General features: G+C 35.9%; 1 protein-coding gene across 1 annotated transcript in view; it reads left to right on the top strand.

Moving 5' to 3' along the window:
• IL13RA2 (interleukin 13 receptor subunit alpha 2) overlaps positions 1-22244 on the top strand; it is a 38834-nt gene extending 16590 nt beyond the window's left edge. The window contains exons 2-10 of the mRNA XM_075187207.1: positions 690-847; positions 5509-5660; positions 8474-8630; positions 9976-10093; positions 12674-12858; positions 17423-17568; positions 19060-19195; positions 19566-19674; positions 21407-22244. Coding sequence (XP_075043308.1) covers positions 724-847; positions 5509-5660; positions 8474-8630; positions 9976-10093; positions 12674-12858; positions 17423-17568; positions 19060-19195; positions 19566-19674; positions 21407-21485 — 1206 coding nt within the window. The 5' untranslated portion in view covers positions 690-723 and the 3' untranslated portion in view covers positions 21486-22244. The remainder of the gene's footprint in view (positions 1-689; positions 848-5508; positions 5661-8473; positions 8631-9975; positions 10094-12673; positions 12859-17422; positions 17569-19059; positions 19196-19565; positions 19675-21406) is intronic.
• The last annotated feature ends 4930 nt before the right edge of the window (positions 22245-27174 follow it).

Genomic DNA, 27174 nt, shown 5'->3' with positions numbered 1-27174 from the left:
TCCATTAGAACCTTCACAGAACTGCTGGTAGGACCCCTGGCTCTGTGGCTCTCCGGTCCTCGTACTCTGGACCAGAGTCATGGCAGATGAATAGTTTGTTCCTTTAGTGATTTTTATGGTTAAACAATATGTATAATATACCTCTGACATTTTTTTAGCTGTTACATGTGCTAATTCTGTAATGCGTTATGTAAAGATGAGTGAAACATTTATATAAATTTCAAGTATCTATGGATAACCATGTTTTGGAGCTAGGCAGAAAACATTTTGTAATTCAGATATAAAATGTCATTATAAATATTTTGAATATAAATTGTCTTTGAAAGTACCATTTTTATAACAAAATTGTATTCTGTACAAAAAAGTAAAATATAACACTGTGTAATTGTACATTATAAGCAACCTTATACATCTTTCTTAAATGATGATAATTGTTCCATTTATTCAAGACCAATATTAGCACCAGCACAGAAGCCTCATATTGCTGTGTAAAGGCCGGCAGCATAAAACATTCAAATACTGTAACAAAAGTGAAATAAATGGTCTATGTACTCCATTGTGCTGTACAGTGATGAAACAACGTTATGCTTTGTAACCAATGTGCTCTTTAATTAAATTACAATTAAATACATACTATTGTACTTTGTAGCCTTTAACTGTTTTTCTAATTGTTTTGTTTCCATTTACAGTTCTAAAAAACAATTAACCGTGTTCAGAGAGAAAATGTGGAACCTAAATTGCATGACTGCATGTAGTATTCTCCAAAGTAAAAGGTTTCAGCTGATGTCCAGAATTATTATATACTCCACACTTTATGTTCGCTGGGCTGCAGCAGTACAGACAAACGGTGAGTATTGTACTTTTCTATGTTTACATTGTTTTATAAAAATGCACATGGAGGCTTAAAGCAGCAATCCCATGAGAACATGAGGTGTGGTTTATTTTAACATAAATCAGGATATAAGAAGCATGTTAGTATTTACTATGTTTCCTTAGTTTATTCTCCATGTTGCTAGTAATTATTTATAATTCTGCACAGTGTCATAGACTACCATGGCAACCATAGTCGCATAGCTCATAATATAGTCAGCAGTGAAGCTATGGAACGCCCCTCTGAACTCTCTCTGCTCTGTGTACGGTAAAATCCTTTGCCTTATCCTTGCCCCTCTTCCTGTAAATGAGAGCTGTGAGCCTGTGTCTAGCTGCCACATTTTTTGCAACCTCCAGAGAGATTTTTTAAAGGAGATAATGATTTGCAGAGGAACTATTAAGAGAAATGACTATCAGATTATTAGATGTATTCTTAAAACACAAATTCTTGATAGCTTATTTGTACACTGAAATTTAAAGTTGATATTTGTGTGCTACATGAAAAAACAGTCAGTATTTAACTTATGTGCAAAACAGAATACTAATTTGCACCCCTTGCATTGTAACATGGTTTTGTCCAGGAGACTTAAATAAGAAACTTCTTAATTTAAGATCCTTAATGAATCAGGCCCTAAGTCTTGACAGTGCAGTAATATTTTTAGTCTCCACAATGAACATTTTCTGGAGTACCACAAACAGAGGTGCAGATCGATTTTACAGTGGTGTTTGCATAGACCAGGAAGTGGAACTTTATTTTAGCCTGGACTGCACCTTTCAGGAGTTAATAGATAACTCTCATAAATTTAATGGTTGAGTTAATATAAGTACATGTTTTTTTGTAAGAGTCAATTTTCTCAGGGATAAAAAAACCAAACCTTTCACAAAACAACTGAGTAGTCAGGTAACAAGGTGGTTATTTCCACTCATCAGTGATATAATTGTGCTACTTTATCCCCAGCGCTATTTGTGTGTTTTTGTGTATTTTTTTGGTACATACTTCTGGGCAAAGGGGCCTTTTATATCCTGAAATGTTACAATGTCTATATAATAAAATTCAATAACTTGAGTCAACTAAGTTACTAATTAAATGTATACTTTCTATAGAGTAGTTCCTGCATTCATTAGGCTAATACGGCACAGAATTCTACAAAAGGACATTGATAACATTTCTATTTTTGGTACATATGTCTATTTCATTATTACATGGGAAAACATACTAAGTAGTATTTCAGAAACATATAGACATTTAAACAATTTTATAATGATATGTGATATTATAATGAGCACTCTTTATAAGCCCCAGTTACATTTAACCCAGTGACTTGGAAAGCATGAAATGGATACCCGTGCTATGTCCATTTTATACCATATAATGACCTGCGTTGGTCTATCTATTGTTTAACAGATAAACCTTTCATGCTACTTAATATAATGTGAAGAATATTTGAATAAAATGTCAAATTAAGTTTAAAAATGTCCAATCATCTAATACTAAAGTGACCAATAAATGTTCTCCAGTGACCTGATTATCATAGAACATATTCTCTTACACATACCGGTGCTAATACTGAGTTGGATATACGCCTGTTTGTGTAGTGTAACATGTTGATGATGTAAATAGATGATGATGATGATGATTGTCAGCATTAGCTAGCTGCTTCTGATTGGCTGATTGCAAACTCACCTCTGGAGCTGATAGGTGCTTTCTTCATTGGTTATGCATATATTATATGAGAAAGAATATATTATATCTGCTGTGTTATAGGAAGCCTACTAGCAAACATGTTTTCTATATCAAAACAAAATGTTAACAATATTGTGTGTGTATAAGTGTATGTCTGACATTAAACCTGGAGTATATTTACAGATGAAGAGCTATATACGTCAGCATATGGGCTTAAATACAATATTCTTACTTTCTTGAGTGTAAACTATGTCCAACATGCATTCAACATCAGGCCCATTATATTTACAATGTGCAAATATTCCACTGATGCCACCACATGCAGATAATGGGGCCCGCTGCATGGCAGATGCAGAGGTTTGGGGGCCCTGGTTCCCTCCTCCCCACCTCCCTGCACCAGGGCCCACAGCTCACTAGTTCCGCCTCTGCATCAGTACTTTGGTTCACCAAAGTAAAATTGTTTTTGTACTACAGTAAGTGCATTGGTAAACCACAGCTCATGTTAAGGAAACTGGACTGAGATGTTACTCTCACTATGTACAGGGTTTACAGGAACTGTTTGTTCCAGTTAGCAGGCAAAGAACAAGAACATTTATTTTTTTCAGGGGACTGCAAGGGATTCTCTCCAAGCGATTGTAACTCCAACTAACTTTTAGAGATCAACCAATTGCAGAAGCATGATCTATACAGCTGTTATCTGTAGAGAGGATAGAGAAGGTGGGAGCCTGCCAAGTAGTTCACGGAATGTGCAGAAGTGTCCTTTGGTGTTCATAAAGGGTAGGGATCCGTTAGCCCCTATGTCATAGTGCACACATATATAACATCCAAATTCAGTTCTGAACATTTAAACACTTTCACATACCACCAACACGGGGTTATAATAATCCACTTGCTCCTCTATTGCCTACTTAGGGTATATAAGCCAGTTGAAGGCAGTTCTTGGTGCTTTGCAGCTTCTATATGGTGAAGCCCCTTATTGCAGACTATGGGTTAGATTTACTAAGCTGCGAGTTTGAAAAAGTGAAGATGTTGACTATAGCAACCAATCAGATTCTAGCTGTCATTTATTTAGTGCACTCTACAAAATGACAGCTAGAATCTGATTAGTTGCTATAGGCAACATCTCCACTTTTTCAAACCCGCAGTTTAGTAAATATACCCCTATGCAACTTTTAAGATATCTTGGTTGTGTTAAAAAGTATGCTTTATTCCAGGTTATTCTTAATTCCAGTTCATGTTATAAATATTCTATAATACCAATACAAGGGGGTGGTTCATAGTGCTTAAATAACATTTTATTGAGCAGCTTATTAAAAACACCCAATGCGTACCATTGAAATTCAATGAACTTACTTATCAAATGGCTGAAACTCCAAAGAAACCATCAAGCGTAATCGGGCACAACAGCTGAAAGTGCAACTCAGCGGAAGAGAACACACGTTACCAGAGATGGGCTGATTGCAAGATTTGTAGCTCTCTAAGCCATGGTCTGACGTGTTTCATTACATGGACTTTGTCAGACGGGCATGTTATCAATATATTTGTAAAATTGGATTTACCTCTTAAAAGAGCTGAGTTGATAGTGATATCTTAAAGGTTGGATGGTCCGGCCATTGACTAGAGACCAATGAGTTTTTATATTTATTTATTTGTTGTCTCAATGCCCCACAGAATTAAATATGTTTAGAGAATAAGTTAGGTAACCAGAAAAAGTTTCTGGTTGACATTCATCTAGAAAGATATTTTTCTTTGTCTTGCTGCAATTTTGCCACTCGTGTTTAGTTTAAAGCTGCACAGTCTTATTTCAACAAATATTAAAAAAATACTGAACATGGAAGAGGAGAGTGCAGTTGAATCGGGAATCCACAATTGCTATTAGATCTAATAACAGGATTTGATAAGCTAATGTGGCTACAAAATTGGACCATTATGGTGATTTGATGTGGGCAGCACGGTGGCTAAGTAGTTAGCACTTCTGCCTTACAGCACTGGGGTTATGAGTTAAATTCCCGACCATGGCCTTATCTGTGAGGAGTTTGTATGTTCTCCCTGTGATTGTGTGGGTTTCCTCCAGGTGCTCCGGTTTCCTCCCACACTCCAAAAACATATTAGTAGGTTAATTGGCTGCTATCAAAATTGACATTAGTCTCTCTGTCTGTCTGTCTGTGTGTGTGTTAGGGAATTTAGACTGTAATCTCCAATGGGGCAGGGGCTGATGTGAATGAGTTCTCTGTACAGCGCTGCGGAGTCAGTGGCGCTATATAAATAAATGGTGATGATGATGATAATGATGAACTTCTGCACCTGGTCAGGTTGTTCAAGATAACATTGCTGTACTTGGCACAGTAGAAGTTGTGAACATTGGCACAGTAAGAACCGTGAAAGCAGTTGTGGCTCCTCTTATTTCAACTGAATTTGGCATCACTGTTGGCAAAGCAGCACAGTCTTATTGTCCTACATGTAAGTGGTTTGTTGCTAAGTGGGTGGCGGGAACAGGGTGTACTCTTTTTCTGCTATCTGTCCCCAGGTTCACTTATCCAGAACATGAGTCATCTTCTTACCAAATTTTAATTATCTTCACAGTAGTTTGATCCTGATCCTATAGGATTACACTGTAGCTAATTTACTGCTCCCTTGCAATTGCTTGTTATTGGCCGGAGGTTGAATCATGTAATCGTCTTTGTTTCGTCCTTTGCTCCTACACCATTTCCTCAATATATAGGCACAGAATTTGTTGAGGATGATTTTTCTATGAGGCTCAGTGATCCGTGTTTTCATACTAAGCTACACTCATGACTCGTATTCATATTCTACCATGTAGTGAATGCTCCATAATCGAATCAAATAAAAAATACTCAATAATTTGTAGTCATAAAATATAACAAAGGGAATTTAATACGACCAAATGCAATGGATAATATTCATGTTCACATTTTAATTGCTCTTGCTTTCAGTTGATCCACCTTCCCATTTACAGATTGATGATCTTGGGTATTTGGGATTGCTGGACATCAGTTGGCAGCCGCCGGCTTCTATGAATAACATAAGTCTATGCACTGTGCGGTATGAATTAAAGCACTATGATACCAATGAAGAAAGATGGAAGGTAAGCTACCAAAAAGTTACATAAAAGAACATAACAGCACTAAAGTCAACATAAATTATAAATAAAAAAATATATAGAAAAAATATTGTGTCTGTGAATAAATATGAAAACAATTTATTAAAATTAAAAATAAAAACATACACTTGTCCAAAAACCAACCAAATCCTAAGAATGGATAAAGAGTTCTGTGAATAACTGTTCTAGGAACAGCTGGAATCACAATCAAATAAAAAATGTGTTTAAGCCAATAGTTCCAAAATATCTCTCTATCATAATCATTCAGCTTACTCATAGCTCTTAAATGAGAATTCAAATAACTCTTTTATTGTAATCGTTCAGCTTCCTCATAGTCCAAAAGAAGAAAAATAATGCTAATGACGCAATCTACCAATAAGAGATAGACAAAATAATGCTGATATCCATAATTGTCACGCTTTGGGTCTTGAACTACATGTTGAACAATCATTCTTAGTAGCGATCAGTACAATCAGTAGAGCGCTATAGTGCTTAAGAAAAAGAATGATCTAACAACTTGGATGTTCCCGACAGGAAACCAATTGGTTCAATTTGGTCCACAATCAACAATCTGACTAAATTAATCAATCATACAATAAAAGCATGCAGAGGCGTTAAACAGAGATCATTAAAATTGCTGGGTATAACTTTACATCAATCAGTGTGTAGACATAAATGTATCTAAATATATACACATACAAATATAACCAGTGGATTTACATAAATCAAAGTAATGGATACATAAACATCTATGCTCGCTGATTATAAATTATTGGTATTATTATTATTATTATAGTTATTATTATTAACAAAGAAAAAATAAGTATATTAGGCTAATGGTTTAAATATATTAGTAAAACACAATGTGGGGCATTTACTCATTTTATTAATGAATTAGCAATGTTCTAAAATACCAAATTGTATCATGAATTCAGCAATAAATTCATGTTTGACAAATAGCTACAGCATTTTTGTTGATTCGTAGTAATGGACAAATCACTACCCAAAGTTAGGGAATTAGGCAGTTACGCCAAAAGCACCTGATGGAGCCAATCAATGAACTGTAGCAAATCTTCAATGACTTTCTCCATTGAACTGACTTATATGTCTTTATCTGCCTTTGCTTTACTGTTCAGTCATCTGATTTTGTGACTGGTCTTTCAACAGCTCCCTTGAAGATGAAGGGACAAAAAATATTTTCTTACAAAAATTTCTATGCAATATTAGCTTTTAAAGGATTACTGAACTAATAATACAAGCTAATCTAATAGTAAAATGCATTTTATACATCAAATACATATGTAAATTGTATCCCCTACATGTGATGAGCGTATTTGATTTAAATTTGATGTTCAGCTGAGTGCAAACTATGGTACTCTGTTATCAACCAATACAGCCTAGGGAAAGCTGGCTGCAGAGTCCTGAGAAACAAATCTCCTTTATGATCGTAGCTCAACCTAAAATATATTCAGTTCTGATGATATCCCAATGATGACAAGCTCCACATGAGAATCCCCCCAAATTATATCTCACACTCACTATTAATGTCCCAGTTCTGCCACCACTTACATTTGATTTAAGAGCAGATACTCTTAAGGAAGTCTTCAGTTACTCCCAGACTTATCTATCTGCAATCACAGCCTGATTTACTCCGTTACTGTAACCAAAACATTAATCTACCTTAAGTGTATCATTATAACAAAGATCAAGTCATCTGGCACATTAATTATTTAAGAATGCAAAGACAGAACATTATGAAAATGGGAGCAGACTCACCCAAAAAACTGACAATTTCTCAAAAGTTTCATTACATTTCAAACAGTCTCTTTTACTCCCTTCCTCCCTTTCCTGTACCCATCACCAAAACAAATATGCTAATCTGTTTTATGATTGGGATTACTGCCTTGTTGTTCTACTACAAGTCAGGAATTCTATAAACAGGATATTTTTCTTTTGGAACATGATAGAGATATGATGCTCTAAAGCAGCTATGATTCCCTGCACATGTGCATAGGAAACATGAATATGCCACATTGATTCCTTGGGAAAATACATTATTCTATATCTTCCTTTTAATGCTAGTATCTATGGTTGACACATGTGTCTGGTTCCATGAATTATAAATATGTAAAGATATCTTCTCGAATATGGATAATTAAAAGTATTGTTTTGATAAATCTTTGCTAGAGGAGATAACATAACGCCCTTGGAGAAGCCACAACTATTGCAGGCACAATATCAGAGCTGGACCATAAAACACATGTGAAAAGCTCACCTTTTCTTGGGATAAACATTCAAGAATGTCAAGATAAAAACAATTCATATATTTCAAAGTATTCAGGACCACATTTATATCCTAGTTTAAAAAAATCCTGTTTAGGCCATAATTATGACACCTCCCATAATATTTTGAACCAGAGATATAGAAATGTTATTTGCAGCTATCTTAAGTCATGCACTGTGTTTTTTTGCTTGTATTAGTTGCCCTTTAAATCTAAAGTCACTAAAAGAAGAAACAAAAAAGAAAAAGGCATTGTTTTGTTCAATTTGGCATGATTGTGAACAAAAAATATAAAATGTAATTAGCCAGTTGAAAGCATTTTTCACTATAAGAAATTCCAAAAGGCTCCTTGTAACTACACCAAGCACTTTCATAACCACAACTGCAGAACTAATCTTTAATGTGAATAATGGTCCACTTATAACATATTCACAGCGGAAAATGTCATCAGAGTTTATTGCTTTTTCATGTGTTTGAAATATATTGTAATAAAATGTGCGTTTGTTTTTTTTTCAAGTCAATTAGGACGAAGCATCAAACGTACAGAGCAGCATTCAATCTTGGGGAGAATATTCTCATAAAAATAAGGACATACTTAAAAGGAGCATGTACAGACGAAAAGGAGATATTGAGTGAATGGATAGGAACAAATCACACGTTACTGCCTTTACAAGGTAGGGACACAAGGAAGGCTACTAGTAAATATCATTTTACAAGGTTTTGATGATAATCTCAAATACGTATATGTAATATTTTTTCATCACAACAGCTTAAAGGATTAATCTGTCAGTTTACTTTTCAGTCAATGACTGTAGTGAGTTTACAGGTGAACATACACATCTCTACTGTTGCTTGCTATTGAGTGTGCTTGTCTGAGAGGCTATGCTACAGAAACAGTGTCTTCAATGGGCATAACCTAAATTGCTCTTGAGCAAAGGTTGAAGTGGAAATTTAGAAGCGGTGGTATTAAAAGTGTAACTGTATGGCAAGGGTTCAACTAGCACCCGAAGCATTAGGGAATTTGATAGATTGACTGAAAATACTCTCCAGTATGCAGAACTAGAGCAGTGCTTCTGAGCAGTTCACATCAATATATTCATCATAGGATAAAGCACATACTGCTTTATATTCAGGCCCGATTCAACCTCCCCATTGCAACATGAAATTTGTCTCTATCACTATTACTAAAATATTTACTGTATAATCAAACTTGGCTGTATCATGAAATGGATGTGATAATGGCATTGGGTAATGTAAAAGCAATAAACAGAACAATTCCTGGTATTTTAACATTGCTGAGAACAAGTTCCTAAATAGACCATTACCCAGAACATCAGCTTTAGGTGAATTAACTTTTATCTTACAGTATGTCTCTATTACTGACTGTTCTAGCAGATAGCATCCATTTTTCTGGAGACCAAAATGCACTGAAGCCAATCCAAATGGCTCATCCACTGTGGCTTCTGCATTGGAGACAGATTTGTATGTGACAATTGATTCCCAAGTGATGAAGTATGCGTGCTTTAGAAGAAGTGCTGGTATGGCATATAGTACAATACTGGTCAATACTACTTCAACCACTATGTCCCATTTGTTCTCCAGTCATTAAACTGGCCTTACCATAGTCAGTGTATCATATATGCTAATTAATCATTCCTTCAATCGTTTGTGATGTCATTCCTTTGCAATAGTAAAGTGTTTCTCTGACAGAGAAGACGGAGACTGAGTTTCAGACTTCCAGTTTTGTTCTACAGAAATGCACTGTGAGGACTGGTTGATTAATACACATGGGTATATTTTATTCATATCCCATTAGGACACTGGTATAAAGATTTTGTAGGAGCTTCAGAGGCCTGTAGTGGGCTAGGGAGGTAACACTTCAATCTTTAACAAGCCAATCTTTAAGAATGTCAGTATAACACTGAACAATGTATTGTTCCTTTCTGGAAATTTCAATGATGGGTTTAGTGGTCCTTTCAAACCGTTAAAGCTACTTGTCATGTTTATTAATGTTTTCAGGCACCCTCGACTCAAAAATTAAAGACTTTCATTGTATCAATTTCAACTTTGAAATCCTGACATGTAAGTGGACCGCAGGAATACTTGGCAACAACAGCAACTACGAGTTACAGTACTGGTATGCATGTTCAATACACAGTTTGTGTGTAAACCCTAATATGATTTATTAGCTTATTCATAACATTTACACTGTACATCAGGTAATGCACCCAGTTGTATTTCCATATAGAGATGATTCAATCTTGGAGACAGTGATTTTAAAATAGGGTCTTTAAAGAAGGCCTTAGTATGATGCTACAATCAGCTAGAAGAATAGTGTTCTGAATTTATCAGACTAAATAAACGTATATTACAGAACTGGCCTGGGGAAAGTAATCCATCCAATACAGTGATCCTGTCTAAGTAACATATTAGACATGACAGGAGACGTATTGTATGGACCCACACTTTTCTACTAATTGGGGAAGGATGCTAATTGGAATAAAATATGTTTGTAGGTTTTGAAAGATAAAGTTGATGGATACACCTGGATAAATTGCTAATTTTTTTATGAATGATGAGATACTCAGCAGCAGAGGAACCTTAATGACCTAAGAGGTGTCACATGATCCATTGTGAACTGGTCAAGTGATGATGACCTCCTATCATGTGACTCCCTTCTCAGCCATGTCTGGCCCATGCTGCTGGGCTTTTCGCCAATCACAATAAATATCTAGCCCATTTAAGATATGCCAGACCCGATGGAACAGTTTAATGTAATGAGCGATCAGCTGCTAAGTCATATATTATCCTATTTGCACTAAAATCTATTGTGGTATAAGTTAGTTCTATCAAATTTATTGCATGTATTCCATCCAAGGTCTCAATATTTCATCATTTAAAATGTTAGTAGTTTTGCTTTTCCAAGCTACAATTTTTATTGTGTTTTACTTCCAAGAAAGACAAAGGACTGCTTAGTCAATGGTCTGCAACATGTTTTCATATAGTTACAATTACACATTTGAATAATTTATTAAAATTGCTAGATTTCTTTTTAACTGTGCATTTAATTGGGTCATTTTAATGGGTACCAGCACAAATTGTAGATCAATGATAGAAAAATAGATGCTGTATTTGTTTTCCAAATTCTATGGCATTTCAGCCAAATGTGTACAAAAACATTACCCATTTTCAGCACATCAATGAAAATTAAATATTACAGCTCTAAACATAAGACTTATTTTCATACAACTGGGCCTATTCCATTTTTATGCTAATCATCATTCTTTGCAAGCACTATGCAAATGTATCAGGCATCAAACTGTTAACACTGCCATTGCGTAGTCAGTGCAGTAAGTTTTCTTCCTACATAATGTTATACACTAAATAATTGCAAAACTTAATTTGGTTTTAAATTAGCAAATCAGGAACATCTATGGTCTGAGCAGAGGTAAATGTAGGTCATTTGCATAAATAAAGTCTGGAGGGAACAAGATGCAGACCATGGTGAATGTGCTACTTTTACTGTATAAATGCGTAACTTATTGTGGCCAGTTGATTAATATAGTTATTTATGTACATTTTTTTTCCTCTATCAATTGACAACATTTTCTGAAATCTTCAGATCATAATGTTTTAACACTAGTGCAGCATATTTTATAATGGAAAATTTTCAGCATAATCAAAAAATTAACCATATCTTAAAATTTCGTGGGTGAAGCTTTAATGAGGAGCACTGTATACCCCACTGTATACCCGTTCTATAAGTGCAGTCACAATCACTTAACTCACCAAAGATGAGATTTGATAACTTCACTTACTAATGAGAAACAAATATTTCCCATTGTTCTTCAGTAACCTATTGTTGATTTTCTGCTGCTTTTATCAGACCTGTAAAATGGTGAATTGTGCTTAGATTTCATGAAGACAGTGGAGAGCTTTATTTGTAATGCTGTATGGGTGTTTTTTTTACTGATAAATGGGCACAGGTCTTAGGTAGCACTGTTTATAGTACTGGGATCACTGGAGTGGAAAAGTTGCCACTGAGATAATAGTCAATCACATGCAGTTCTTCTCTACCACAGATTCTGCTGATTCGTTAATTTAAGCCAGGACATGACCCTGATCATTCACAAAGCACTTTATGCCTAAGGCGCATATCTTTGATTCATTAACCATGTGCTGTCCGATTCTCTCACAGGGCCAACTGGTAGACAATATGCACTCGTAATATTACACTTTACATTTACATGCAGTGTGTTTACTTAATGCAGCATCGCAAAAGATTAACAAAATCACCCAGCGTTAGAAGACAATTTAATGCGTCATACATCTTTATCTATACTTCATCTATATTTCCTATTCAATTCTATTAATTTTGCTATAAGGGTGGATGGGTTTTAGATTGTCATACGTTTCTCCCTTTTAGCAGAAATTCTAGACCTGTTATAAAGACATATGTAAAAGATAGATATAGAAAAGAAACATATTACCTGCCAATATTTAAATGGAACAACTTGGGTGATTCATTTTATTTTTCAGCAGTAGTAAGTAAGATGATACAGGCATTTTTAAATCAAGATTACAGTCACATGCCTGTGACTCAGGCAGTGAAAGAAATTAATAGATTGACTTATTTCTGTCTGTAAGATAACATGCTTACTAGTAGACACATGAAATGTATAGATAGCATAATATTTGGCAATCTTTACTCCAAAAGGCAAGACGGCATGTCTAAGAAAAAGACCTGTGACAGCTACATTAAATCAAATGGAATAAATATTGGGTGTGTCTTTGGAAGAGAGGAGTTTCAACTTTTCTCAGACTTCTTTATTTGTGTAACTGGAATTCCAGGCATGGCTCCAATCAGACCATCATACTTTATTTTCCAGCTTCAAAATCTAGGTAAGGCATCACAATCCCCTGATAACACCAATGAGAAGCATAAATAATTACGTACAGTCATTCTGTTTCTTTGTTCAATGTTATTAAAGTCATTGATTGTATTACTGTTCCAAAACCTTTTGCTTGACCAATATGTGATGCACTGTTATTTACAAGAATAGCAATGGTAAATCCAAGGGTCTTTGTAAATTCACCACTGGGCCATCTATAAGAATGCCCATGTAATTACTCTTCTTTACAGCATGTGCTCCAATATCAGTAAATTTGCCTGTTACTCTAAATAGCCACATAGGGGTGAACTACTAAACCTACAGGGGACAGAGGCACATTCCCAGACAGGTTAAGGCAGGACCCCAGAACTTTATTAAATGCTTAGTAAGGAAGTAACAAATGGAGTATGGTTTATTAAACTAATGATAAGGATGCAAATTTTGGCACTATGCACACTTTGCATGAACCTGCTACCAAGTCATCATAAGACGCCAAAAATAATACCCTAGCATTGCTTTTTAGCAACCTGTGTGCACCAACTGCTCCCACTACCAGGCCAGGTGCACCCAATAGGCAAGGTTAGGCACTTGCCTAGGGCGCCGGGCTCTGGAGGGCGCCTGGAGGGCGCCAGAATGAAAATTACTTTACAACTGTGCGGCGACCGCTGACCATACCTGTCACGGCCGCCGTACAGCATTCAGATGCACGGGGGAGGGGGGAAGAGGCTATTGCTCACCACCGCCGCCTCTCTGCTCCGTCTCCTCCCCTCCACTCACTAGTGTCAGTGAGTGGAGGGGAGGAGACGGAGCAGAGAGGCGGCGGTGGTGAGGTGGTGAGGTAAGGAATGACGGGGTGAGGAGGGAGGAGGGCGCCGATTGTTGCGGGGGGGGGGGGCTGGGGCGCCGATTTTGTAAAAATGCCTAGGGCGCCATGGAGGCTAGCACCGGCCCTGCCCACTACTGCTATATTTAATGTGTGTGCACTACAATGGTTATTGCAAAAAGCCCAATTCCATCTGCAGTTACCAGCCAGAAGATGTTGAACTTAAGCATATCTCGGTCTGCAAGAGACAACAACGCTGATTTGTTATGTTCCAGGGATACATTTTAGAGGAGTGATGCAACATTGAAAAGTTGGCTGTAATTTACAAAAATGCATTAGAGACCATTTAAAATCCAATTTTGTAGATATAGTTGAAGAAGGCCTGGTTCAATTTCATATAAAAAAATCTCCTTTTCTAAAGTGATATGAATCTGTGTTGGAAGACCCATTAAGGCACTTGTAATCTCTCCTTGTTGATCAACAAACACAACTCTAGAGACAAGGGCAAATGCAGGATTTTCTCCCCCCCCCAAAAAAAAATATATATAGAGAGAGAGCTGCGTACAATACAGCACCGCCGCGGACACTTCTGTGACAGCGCCGAGGCTGCTGTATAGGGGCCATGTTTAGTGCCCGTTCGTTCACGGAGGGGAGGGGTTTCTGGAGAACCAGAAACCCCCCTGCGTGCGCCCCTGAGAGAGGGGACATGGAAGCTATTTTTAGCCCACTGACATAAGTAACTCAGCTTATAACAGTATGCTGGGTGATTTTTCTGTGTCTATATCTAGATAGCCTTTCCCTTTCATGCCCCTGTTGTAATAGTTTAAATTGATTGAGCAACTTCCATTTCTGTATTACTATGGTAGCTGTCAGACTCACCTGAAATGACACCAGTTCCAAAGATAGACATATTTTAATCTTAAATGTTCACTGGGTTCACTGTCAGGGTAGTGAAAAAAATATATAAGACAATCTTTGATCAAGTGCTTCAAGGTACACTTCATGCTTTTATAACCAGATTATTTAACTGGGTGGAACTGTACATACTTTTTATTTCTTAGGATTTCTGTCAAATTAAAAACAACTCTCTACCAGAACAACCTCTTATTGTTTTTGATCTTTGAGCACTAATCCTGTGAGGTGATCCACATTATTGTTGTCTAGTGAGTGTTCTGAAAGATATGAGTTCCATTAAAATTGAAAACAAAAACATAGGTTAGATGGAAATAAGTTGGTATAAAATGTACAAGGACTGATATTAGAGGTATGTAAACATATCTGTTTGAATGCATCAAACGCGTTAGGCTATTGTTGCTAGTACATTTCTTTGCCTAGTGGTTTATCTTTAACCTATGTTTTTATGTATTCCTTTATAATTCAATAAGTGCATAAAATTTTGTAGCAATGCAGCTGCAATGAAATACTTAAAAAAAACACCTCACATTTCGAGTATAAGTGAAAAACTTTATACGTACAACGTCTGACACAGGAAAACACAGAATTATTAAAAGAGCAACGTTAGACACTGATCACATATTTACAAGTTATTATTTAGCTATAATCCTTTTAAAATAGTACCTGAAGAGTGCTGGGTTAGACTCCCTTTGATGCATTTCAGAGGTTAATACATTGTTCACTATTGTCTGAGGAAGGGAAGGGAAGTTCTATACCCCAAAATGCATCGAGGAACATTTACAGCTCAGCTGACCAGATAATCTACTTTGAGGACAACAGTGATGGATCAATGCTGTAAATAAGCTCCAATGTGGTGGCGCTGTATAAATAAATGATAATATGAAATACATCCACTATGAGAGACCAAAAGAGAAACTAAGCAACATAAGTTTTGTGGCATCATAGACAGTGGGATTGTCAATGGGAATATGGAAATTATATAGTATGAGAGTAGATAGATCAAAGGATAGGAAATATATGAGCCAGACAGCAGCATTGTCAAAGGAATTGGGAAAGTGGACTTGGGGGGCAATAAATGACAGAAACATGAAGGTTGAAAATAGACTGATGGTGTGGACTTCAAAGGATGAAAAAAAGACTTGGGGGTATGACTCGGAATACACTACTTTGTCTGTCTTTGGGTCTGGGAGTGTGGATAAAGGAAGAGTCCTCCATAAGAGAGAGCTGCGGGGGACCTAGTGTTAGAGGAGACAAGCCTGGTTACCGGATCCCACCCCTCCATAACAGGACTAGCAACAGAACCCAAGTGTGAATCATATCACCTGAAGATTCTTATATGGATTTCTTTTAAATACCATACCAATACTGTTTGGGCAGCATCTTCCTGGTGGAGTAACTTTATATATAAATATATGTATCATCCCACGACCAAGGGAGCTATAGTAATACATTATATCTGCTGGAACAAAAAGATATAGTACAGAAAAAACTGGGGTGATCTGCATATCTTTTGAAACCTGGAGGAAACAATGGAAAACACAATGAATCAAATCTGAGAATATAGGAATAATAGTAATGGAGATATTTCTAGTAAACTTTGTTCCAATGGAACAATAGAAGGCATATGAAAAATTAACCAACAGGTGCATTTACATAATGAGTCTACGTTCTCAATTATCTCCCAGTGATGAAGGAATAATGGGCCATGAATGACGATTTTGCACCAAAGTCTAAATCAGCCTTTTGAATCCAGCATCTTATGCATTCATATTTAATTTGCATTCATGGACTGTATTAATTTTCCATGCAAATATCCAGATTTATGTATGGTGTAATGGGATGTTCCACAGTTAAACAGTTGTTTAACTAAGGATAATATTGTGAAGTAATAGAAATTCTCAAAACAAAATAATATCACCTGGCGCTAAGACAATATATTCACACCTTATATGAGATCACTGACCGCAGCTGTATAGGTGATAGTGTCAAATCCCCATGAAAGAAGAAAAAAGTACTATACAGATAACATACAGCGCTGAAAGGAGATTTCCTACAGTGTATATCAATTGATTCATTAATCAATTTATATACAATTGAGGCTTGAGAAAGTCCACAAAAGAGTGGACGAAACGCGTTGCCATACACTTTTCAACTAATCTGCAGAATATCTGATTTTTATGTTCTTATCCTTACTAATGGCGCTAGAACCCATCAGAATGAACAGAACGCACTAGGAACATATTGTGCAAAAGAAATCTGTCATACGGATCATCAATAGTTGCGCACCTGTCTCGTCCGTTGGAGTTTGCACACTGGCATTATCGAGGACGTAGGAGATACATTAAGACCTGATGCAACATCGTCCAGAGATAAGGGAGACTGTAAGTGCGAGTTATCTTTGCTAAATCTCCTGATTTTTATAAGGTCAAGAATATACTCAGTACGCTGTCAAAATCAAGTCTCTTCAACTATTTCATCTGATTGATGTGTGTTTTTTAAGCCGAAATAGGGACACAGTATTGGATGTTCATTTGGACGTATGGATTACGTCTAATATATTGACTATTATCATTATAACTGCAGCATTGTCATCAGCACTGATTTAGTAAGTTTCTACTCGCTTCTATTCAATTTGTGGATTATTATATCCTATATTAAGGTTTTTATGTGTTTTATGTGGATACATTTTTATTTTTTATTATTGCCTTGGATATTCATCAATTATTTATCGATTGATATTTAGTGAATCATTTAATATACACTGTATGGAATCTCCTTTCAGCGCTGTATGTTATCTGTATAGTAATAGAAATTCTCCTTCTTGATATTCTGATAGGTAAACCTGGCATCCCAGAAGATTTAAATATCAGCAAGGCCTCAAATAGTGATTTAATATTGCAGTGGAAACCACCCAATGGAAACATCCCCTCGCATTGTTTGAAATATGAGATTCAGTATAAAGACCAAACTGATATTTGGAAGGTTTGTACTGATTATATAAATCTCTGCTGGTACGTAACACGAAATATGTTCTCTCTCTATATTTTAATGGCTCGCATTAATGAGGTAGTGGTGTTCTATCATAAATAAAATTGGGCTTAATAGGCGATACATTAAAGTGGAATATATATATATATATATATATATATATATATATATATATATATATATATATATTTTAAAGGAGAGAGTCACAATCTGTAAATAATGTGGAGCCATACTTTTCGGGTGGCACAGAGAGAATTGTGCATATAAATAACGGATGCTGGATCAGGCACAGTTGTGTACAGATCAATGAGAAGAAGCAGGTGTATAACGTCTTCTAATCTGTGAGGAAGTCAGAGACAAGCCTATCTATAAGAGTATATCCTATGCAGCAAACACAACAAATATGACTTCTTTAAATTGCATTGCTTAGCATTGTATCAATAGGCCAACTTCTTGACTTGATTGTTTCACATTATTAATCCATTTAGCGTCCTTCTTCTTCTTAGAGATAAGAAACATGGTTTTAATATTCCGTAACTCGATACTTGCATACATTTTGGATGGGCAAACTGGGAGGAGGGGCCTGTTTGCGCAAACTGCATCATCAACCACTTCACAAGAAATAAAGGCAGGATCCTATTTTTGAGGGCCTTTGCATTAGACTCCTTTGATTTGTTACCATATTCTTCTGTAGAACTGGTTTGACTGTCTTCCAGAGAATTGATGAATTGAATTTTAGTTCAACTCACACAATGTCTGCCTTACTGTGTGTAATGGACAGGAACATTCTATTCAAGAGACTAGACAGAAAATGATTGAAAGCTTTGAAGACTGTGACATTTACAGAGTTCACCAATGCAGACAATGTATTTATTTATGCACAAGCGCACCTATTTATCCACCTTGTTACACATGGGTGTGTGTCAATATAAAATCACTTTAACTATTTGCAGATCCAGTTAAAACAATAAAACTGTCACTACAAATTCCAGCCTACTGCAAGTTTAAAATCCAAAACACTTACTCCTTAAATACGTCCTTCCCAGTCTCATTTATGTCTTAAATTAGCAGGGGAGGACTGGCAAATTTTAGCCCAGGAGGCAAGAGTCAACTCAGCAGCTTATTAGGAACATTTTAAAGGAGAAATAATACAGGTGGCCCAGTTTCCCAGCCCAAGGTAGCCCACTATGGGACCGGACCAGGGGGGAAGATGTCCCTCTGCCCCCAGCTCAGCCAGCCCCTGTAAATTAGTCATGAGAATGTGCTTAACGGCATCAAATGCTAATGATTCTTTTGTTTTGTTTTAAAAAGCCACTCAATTGAAAGTATTACAATTGTTACAAGTACTTTATACATCAGCTATATCATATGTTTTGTAACTAATTTTTACTATTTGGCTTATTCACGTAGTCGTGGGTAACTTATCTTTTGTTTATTTTATTTTATCTAATGCATTAGAAAACTTTGTGATCTTTCCTCTTCTAGACCTTCACAGAGCAGACAGAAACCACACATAGCATTAACTCATCTAACATTTGTGCACGTGTCCGAGGAAAAACAACCTTCTATTGCGCAGATGATGGATATTGGAGTGACTGGAGCTCCGATTTGTGTTGGAAAGGTAAGGTACAAACAGTGAATTTGTTTAAAGGACAGTATCCTTAAAGCTGGAAATAATTTATATTTCTGATTATAGATTACTTGAAGTAGCCTATTCATGTTATCTATTTTGTGAGAATAATATTGTGCATAATTATCTATGTTTTTACTGGTTTATTTATTAATTAGTCTTAAATTGTACATATACTACCTCAATTTTAGTAGATCGTCTTTTTTCACTGCACTGCAAAACAGTAGGTGCAGATTTGGAACTACTATGGGTGAATGGGGCCCCCCCACTCCCGTATTGGTATTGCACAACATTGGTCATTTAAATAGTTTGATCTTATGGTTTTAGTTTCAACTGCTGGCTAACTTAATTTCTCTTTTAGAGTCTGATTCAACGCCGGGGAGCATGTGGTTGTATTGTGCTGGAGCTATCATAGTTATTCTGACAGTTTTATGTGTAGCTGCAACAATAGAAGCAGTTAAAAAGAAAAAGTAAGTGTCTAAAAAACAGACTTTCATCATTCATTGGTTCTTCAAAAATAAGCTTGCACAAATATTGTAATGCTCCAATGTTGCCGATGATGGAAAATATTTTTTTCACCAGATCAAGCCTTTGATAAATTGATAATATTTTATGTATTTCTAGCCAGACTAGTTTGATATCTGCAGAGTATTCCCAACTGATACCGTCAAACAAGGTTACACAGATTTGTAAATTTGCTGTATGGTTCTTTCTAAAACACAATTTATCTAGTCACCCACAGCTCAATGATCAGAATAGCTTGGAACTTTTTTTGATGTTCCATTAAATTAACATTGTCAAATGGGGCAAAACTTTTCATGGGGTATGCGGTCGAAGGTTAGACATTCATTTGGTCTGCATTCAGAAAGTTGACAACATTAGGTCGTCAGTTGAAATGTTGACAGTATTATTAGGTTGACAATTGAAATGTAGACAGTATTATTAGGTTGACAATTCAAATGTAGACAGTATTATATGGTTAGTGTTAGGGATAAGGTTAGGGTTAGGGATAAGGTTTGTTTAGAGATAAGGCCAGGGATAGGGCTATGGTTAGGGATATTATTGTCGACCTAAGAATTCTGTCTACATTTCAATTGTCAACCTAATAATACCGTCTACATTTGAATTGTCAACTTCACAATACTGTCAATGGGCCAGATTCATTAAGGAAAGTTAAGTAAAAAAAATGAGTAAGTAGACAAAACCATGTTACAATGCAAGCGATGCAAATTAGTTTTCTATTTTGCACATAAGTTAAATACTGACTGTTTTTTCATGCAGCACACAAATACTTGATAGCTTATTTGCACACTGAGATTTAAAGTTGATATCTGTGTGCTACATGAAAAACAGACGGAATTTAACTTATGTGCAAAATAGAAAACTAATTTGCACCCGTTGCATTGTAACATGGTTTGTCCAGTAGACTACTTACTCAATTTTTTTCCTTAACTTTTCTTAATGAATCAGGCCCAATGTCATTATTGACGATTTTCCAACCCTGTCTATATTATGGTGTCGACCATATAAATGTCCATCATGTAACTGTCGAACATATGTATCACACCCTTTCATGGTAGGCATTTGTCTCCTAATTAAGACTTGTACCTATATCAATTGCAGAGAATTTCTCTCAGATTTTGTTTTGTTTAACTGTACCCAAGCATGTGTGATTAATAACAAAAAATATCTGTCAGGGCAAACTCATTTCTAATCTCAGGCTTTTGTGAGAGCTGGCATGTTGGCAGTTCAAAATAATGATAATTATTTTATTAAAAGGGTTATCCACATGAGTCAATCCCAGGCCTTCACTGATACACGTTTCCACCCATCACTTAGACAATCAAGGTCTCCAATGCTTCTAACACTGAGAATCACGACTATCAATAGTATACTGTTCCATGTACAGAAAATATGTAACTTATTCAACAGCAGAACACTGCCTTTTTTGAAAGAGAGCTTTGTTCTGAATTGTGAAAACGTTTATAACAATCATAAAAGTTAGCGAGCAATATAGGAGGAAATAGCCTTCTCCATAAGGTGCATGCAAAAACAAGTATCTAAAGTTCCCTTTCTGAGAAGGCTTTAATTTACATGATTATATCAATGTTAGTGTGTGATAACGTATATAAAAATTTGTGTCGTAGCTGTTATTATGTTTATAGGAACGTGTTGCTAAATTTAGCTCTTTTGGTATTTCAGACACTGGTCAATTCAGTTACAACACAAGGCGAAAGAGCTGGCCTATGAAATTGATCAAGGTTCTAGTCTTAAATGCTGATAAAGTATATTATTTTAATATCACCTTTACAACATGCATCAAGCAAAAATGCCAAAGAAGATAAGGAAGATACTTTATGTGGAGTGGTTAATACCATACAAAATGTACAATTCAGTTTAAAAGTGGACCCATTACTATGAATTAACATGTTGTGTTCCAAGACTATATCAAGCGCCACCTCCACAATAACATGCTAGACATCAGTTCCAAAAGTGGTTATTTCATGCCTGCCTATTCTTGATTCTTGATGGAACTCCACATTGCCAGTAGCAGTCTATGTGAAGAAGAAGACAGAGTCATCAAATATTCTAGTACTTTAAAGAAATACTGTGTCAATATAGACTTTCCAAAATGTTAAAATAATGTCAATTACATTTCATGTATCGACACTACCAGGAGGACAATATTGAGGCATGTCAGGTCCAGTTTAATGCAAATGTGTTTGGCTACTGTACATTTACAGGTGGTGGACAAGTGTAAAGTAATAGACAAAATATGCCTAGTCATGTGTACAGATGTTGGATAATCCTTATTATCTGCAATTATTGGTGGCATAGTTTTAAGGAGTGAGATCATGTAAGCTATATAGAGTAAGTATTAACGTATAATTATCCACCACCTCTATTCTATGTGTAAAATATATAATATGAATAACAATTTTCATGATAATATTATCTACATGGTTTTAAATGTGAATATTTAATACATTGCTCTCTGCAATTTGTTTTTTTAAATAAAGATAATATGTTGAAATATAAATGATGCTATTTATTTTTTAATTTATTTCTCAAACATCTAAGGCAGCACCTCTCAAAGTTAACAAAACCTTATCTCATAAGACAGGAAGTGGAATAAAAGACAATAAAGCTCACCTTTTAATAGCAGCCGCAATCAATTCCTGTCCTACGATTAGAAGTTGTCATCTTTCTTTGAGAGAGAGAGCTATCTGTGGAATCTTAGTCATAGCACCAAGTTGTTATAGCTAGGATTTTACTGAGCGGGTGTGTGTTTTTTTTATTCAGGCATGCAAGCATGGATGCAACATTCTAGGAAGAATATGAATGATATTTAATGCATTTACACAATCTTATACCTTTCTTGTTACTGGGCAGATTTTAGTTGCACACCCTGTCCAGACTCCCCATCCCATACAGTGTTTGATCTTGTAGGGGTCCGCAATACATCTGGTTTCTCTTGTAACTTGGCACAATCAAGTACATGAATGTGTCTTATATCCCTCTTTGTTAGAAACCAACTTGAGCAGACTATTCCTTCTGCATTTTATTAACTCTTATAGCATAAGCTTATATACACATTTATTAATTTGAATTAATCCAAATTTCTTAAAACAGTATGCCCGAGGATTCATGTGGGAGGATTTCATCTCACACAAATCAAGACCTAGTCATGGCAGAAGTGATAGGTGAGTTTAATTACATGCTCTTACACACCAGGGGTCCTACAAATAAGGAGGGTTGGGAAACAAACAACAGAAAGAGAAGATTTTAGGAAATGGATGAGGAAATAACAGTACTCAACGTATAGGACAAGTAAATCCTTATAGGCCCCCCAGTTTGTAGGCATAGTCTCTGTTGAGACTACTATTTGTTGACTAATACCATAACTGAGGAAAATGTTTGATTACCTTTAACTATTTTCAACTGACTAGGAGTATTTATCTTTTAGATCCCTTGAACATAAATATTTGAAGAGCACAGGTACAATCTTAACAAATACATAAATGATTAGAAAAGTAATCAGTTCCTTCATAATATATTGTAAACATTTTGAGAATAAGCAGGACAATCCTTTACTTAGGAATCCTTCAATATCTATCTACCTAATTTCTTTCTGCAGCTTGTCTATTTCATCTATATGAAACTTTACATCACTTTTGTGGTCCATAATATATAAACAAAACTGCTGTCCTACAAAATGACAGCCCCCCCTACCCTGAAGCCAGAGTGTAGTCTAAAGCCAATCTATTTTGTAAGACTACTTTTCTGATTCCTCATTAATATCTTTAAGAGCTCCTTTAGTCTCATTTATAATGGAATCTAACAATTTCCTAACTCATACAAATTATCTAACCAAAAAATGTAACTCCTACTTAGGGGAATAAAGCATTGTTAAATGTCAGTAGTGGCAAATACACCATACTTCTGTTAGCCACTAAGGCATAAGGCACAAAACTCCAATCAATTTTTATAATTTATCCCCAAGATAACAGGACTACAACCATGATAATAACATCTCTAGCATTTAAAGGCAGGTGTTTACAAACCTAACACTTTGTTTGATTATAATTTTAGATTATAATATTGATTATAATTTTTATTTGTAATAATAAGGTATCTCTAGAGGAGTCACCATAATACTCTTTTTGCTTGTGTTAATATAATGAGACAAAGGACAATGATCCATTTCATGGCAGGGAATTTTCTGAGTCCCCTGGAGTAGTCTGTTGCCATCTTAATATTGGGGGCATTGTTATGTCCACAAACGGCCTATGTAGTTTCTTTTAATCAGGTACAGAAGGACTATGAATCTCTTGGCTGTCTGACGAGACCTCATCCAGTTCAGCCGCTGGTTTAGGAGTGAGAGGCGTGTATCCACGTCAACTTCTCCTTAGCTTTAAAGGCAGTTGATGACATCAGTAACCCCTGATATGTTCCTTCCCATCGATCTGCTGAAGCCATAACATAAGAAGCTTCTTATCATTACCATGTCACCTGCTTTTATAGAGTGGTATATGGAAGGCACTTTTGGATGTGTGCCTATCACAGTTGCTTGCAACTCCTTCAAATAATTAGTCATTTTTATTAAATATTTTACTGTCTCATCCTGGCTGATCTTAACACCAGATTGGGGAGTTTCGCAAATAAGATTTAGCTTGGGGAGATGTTCAGAGGCCCTCCTTAGGTCTTTATCAGACTTACCATGCCCGTCTTAACTACATGGGCAAATCCATGTGCCAGTACAAGTAGGAGGGACTTTGGTGCTACTGACTTTCCTTCTTTACTGCGACACAATTTTTGTGCATCAGTGATACATCCCCCATCGTTCCACTGGGAGGCTTCCTGTTGAGAACAAGCTGATTGCATAGATTTTAAAGTCTGTTCATCAGGTATAATAGCAACATTCACTATCACAGGGACAGCAACACCTTTTTCAGCTGCTGCCTTTGCAGCTGCATCTGCTCTGTGATTTCCTTTCAACACTTGGTCTTGTCCTGGTGAGTGTGCTTGATATTTAGTTACTGCTATTTGCTTATTTGCTTAGTAACAACAAGACGTCTAAGAAGCTTTTATTGAATGCAGTAGTGGTACAAGCATTAGTACATCTGGAACAAGTACCATCTAACCTATAGTGGTGGATTGTTAAGTCTATCCTACTTCTAATACTGTCCAGTATCCCTAATGGACATTAGTGTGGCAGGGTTCAGCACATTTACTTTATGTTAAATGAATCAAACACTGGTAACATGGTCTTAATTCTTTATGTTCCAGGTACACAAATATTTCACAGAATTCAACCCATACTTTCTGTGCTTGACTATCGCTGATGTCCCCTCTGGAAGTTTCATTCCATCAACACTTATGTTGCCCCCCTTTGTGACTCTCAAAGATCTTTCTGCACCAGCTGATAACAGGGGTTGTCTGCACACTCGCAGGAAGTAAGCCAAGTACCTTGACACTAGTAAAACATTGATACTGCATCCAATAAGAGGGCTGTCTGCTCACTAACTATTATACAGCAACATGTGTGCACGCTCAAATATCTGGGTCTGTAGGTGATTCTGACAGTAGGTGACAAAATTCACTAGTTAAGGTTGCTGTTTGTCCCCTGGTAGAGCTGGATGTGGTGGGTTATTTCCTTGTCTCTCCACAAGTACACACCTTTCTTTTGTCATTCAGGGGCCTCCTTTCTTTCAACAGGTGTTTCAACAATGCAAGACTCAGATACAGATCGTAATAGCACAAATACAAATATCTACTGTTGTGTATTAATAAAAGAAAGACATTTGGATGTTACCCAGAGAATTCAAAGTCATTTTCCAGCTAAGACAGCACCTGCCAAAGTCAACAAAACTTTATCTCATTAGACAAGAAGAAGAATAAAATGCAATAAAGCTAACCTTTTAATATTCTATTATTAGGCTGTCATCTTTCTTTTAGAGAGAGCTGTCTGTGGAATCAGTGTCACAGTGCCAAGCAGGTATAGCTAGAATTTTACCAAGTGGTGTTAAGTTAAAAATCATAATCCAAAGATTCAAATATGAGCTTCTTTATTCAGACATGCAAGCATGGGTGCAGCATTCTAAGAAGAATCAGAGTAATAATTTATGCATTTAAACAGCCTTATATTTCTTTCTTGTTTCTGGGCAGACTTTAGTTGCACACCCTGTCCAGGCTCCCTCACATTGTGTTTGTGCCTTCTAAGAGTCCGCAGTACATCTGGTGTTATCTGGTTCCTCTTTTAACTTTGCACAATAAGATACAACAATGTGCATAATCTTTGTTAGAAACAACTTGAACAGACTATTCCTTCTGCATACTATTAAATGTTATTAATTTTTAAAGCATAAGTATATGCACATTTATTCATTTGAATTTATCCAAGTTAAAAAAAATCAGAACAATATTGCATGGTATTATTCCACAATTCCTAAAAATTAAATAAGTAATTTGCAGTCACTTTTCTCTATCCACACCTCTGTTGTCCCTTAACTCACATGCTAGTACAACAATATACAACAACAACAACAACAACAACAACAATACATTGACTACTTTTAAGTAGGATGTGTACAAAATGATTAGTAAAGCAGCAGGTCTTGGTGCAGGCACATTCGACAATCCTGTCAGTTGGTAAGTAGGCTTACACAGTTTGAAGTCAAATAGCTGATACTCAAAGAACTATTTAGTTTTGTCGCATCAACATAACAAGTTAAAGAAAGTATATACACAATGGTGGCCACCAGAAAAACAGGTTAGTTCCAATCATAGATTCAGTCAAAGATTCAGTGTTGAAGATAAAAGTTTAAATCCACACCCAAGCTTAGCTTAGCTTAGATAAACTTTATCAATAGTTTTTCAAAAAGTTATTTCTTCAAAAAGATATTTTTACAATGTATAAATAAATATATTTCATCAAGATTACAGATTATCCTTTCAACAGTTTACAGTATTCACCATACATTTAGTGACATAGTTTTGAGTAGAAGTACAAGATGCATAACTAGACAAGTTGTGGTTTATCAACATATAAGCAAGCCCTTCTATTTTACCATCAGGACAAAGAAAAACATCAAACCATGACTTTAAAAACCATAACAATAGTGAAGACATGTGAGCTCTTATTAGTGATCCCATTTAGGAAGATATTCCATCAAGAATCATAAATTATTCTCAAACAAGACAGGATTATCTCCAGGTTTGCCTCTTTATAGAATGGCACTTGATTTATTAAGGTTTTTATTGTACATCTAATGTGTCTTGAAAGAATTCCAATAAAGCTCTCCCATACCATGCTACTATAACCTAATATACGTACAAAATATACAGGACTTTTATGACCATGTTATACAACATAACACACTTCACTTAGACACTCAGGGCCTTATTTAGATTAGAAAGCAATTGTGTTGTCTGAATATACACATAAAATAATGGCTGCAAAACTCTGT

This window comes from Mixophyes fleayi, chromosome 9 (assembly GCF_038048845.1).
Source record: "Mixophyes fleayi isolate aMixFle1 chromosome 9, aMixFle1.hap1, whole genome shotgun sequence".
Classification (NCBI taxonomy): Eukaryota; Metazoa; Chordata; class Amphibia; order Anura; family Limnodynastidae; genus Mixophyes; species Mixophyes fleayi.
Note: the sequence above shows the minus strand (reverse complement) of the source record. Positions and strands in the feature narration are given on the sequence as shown.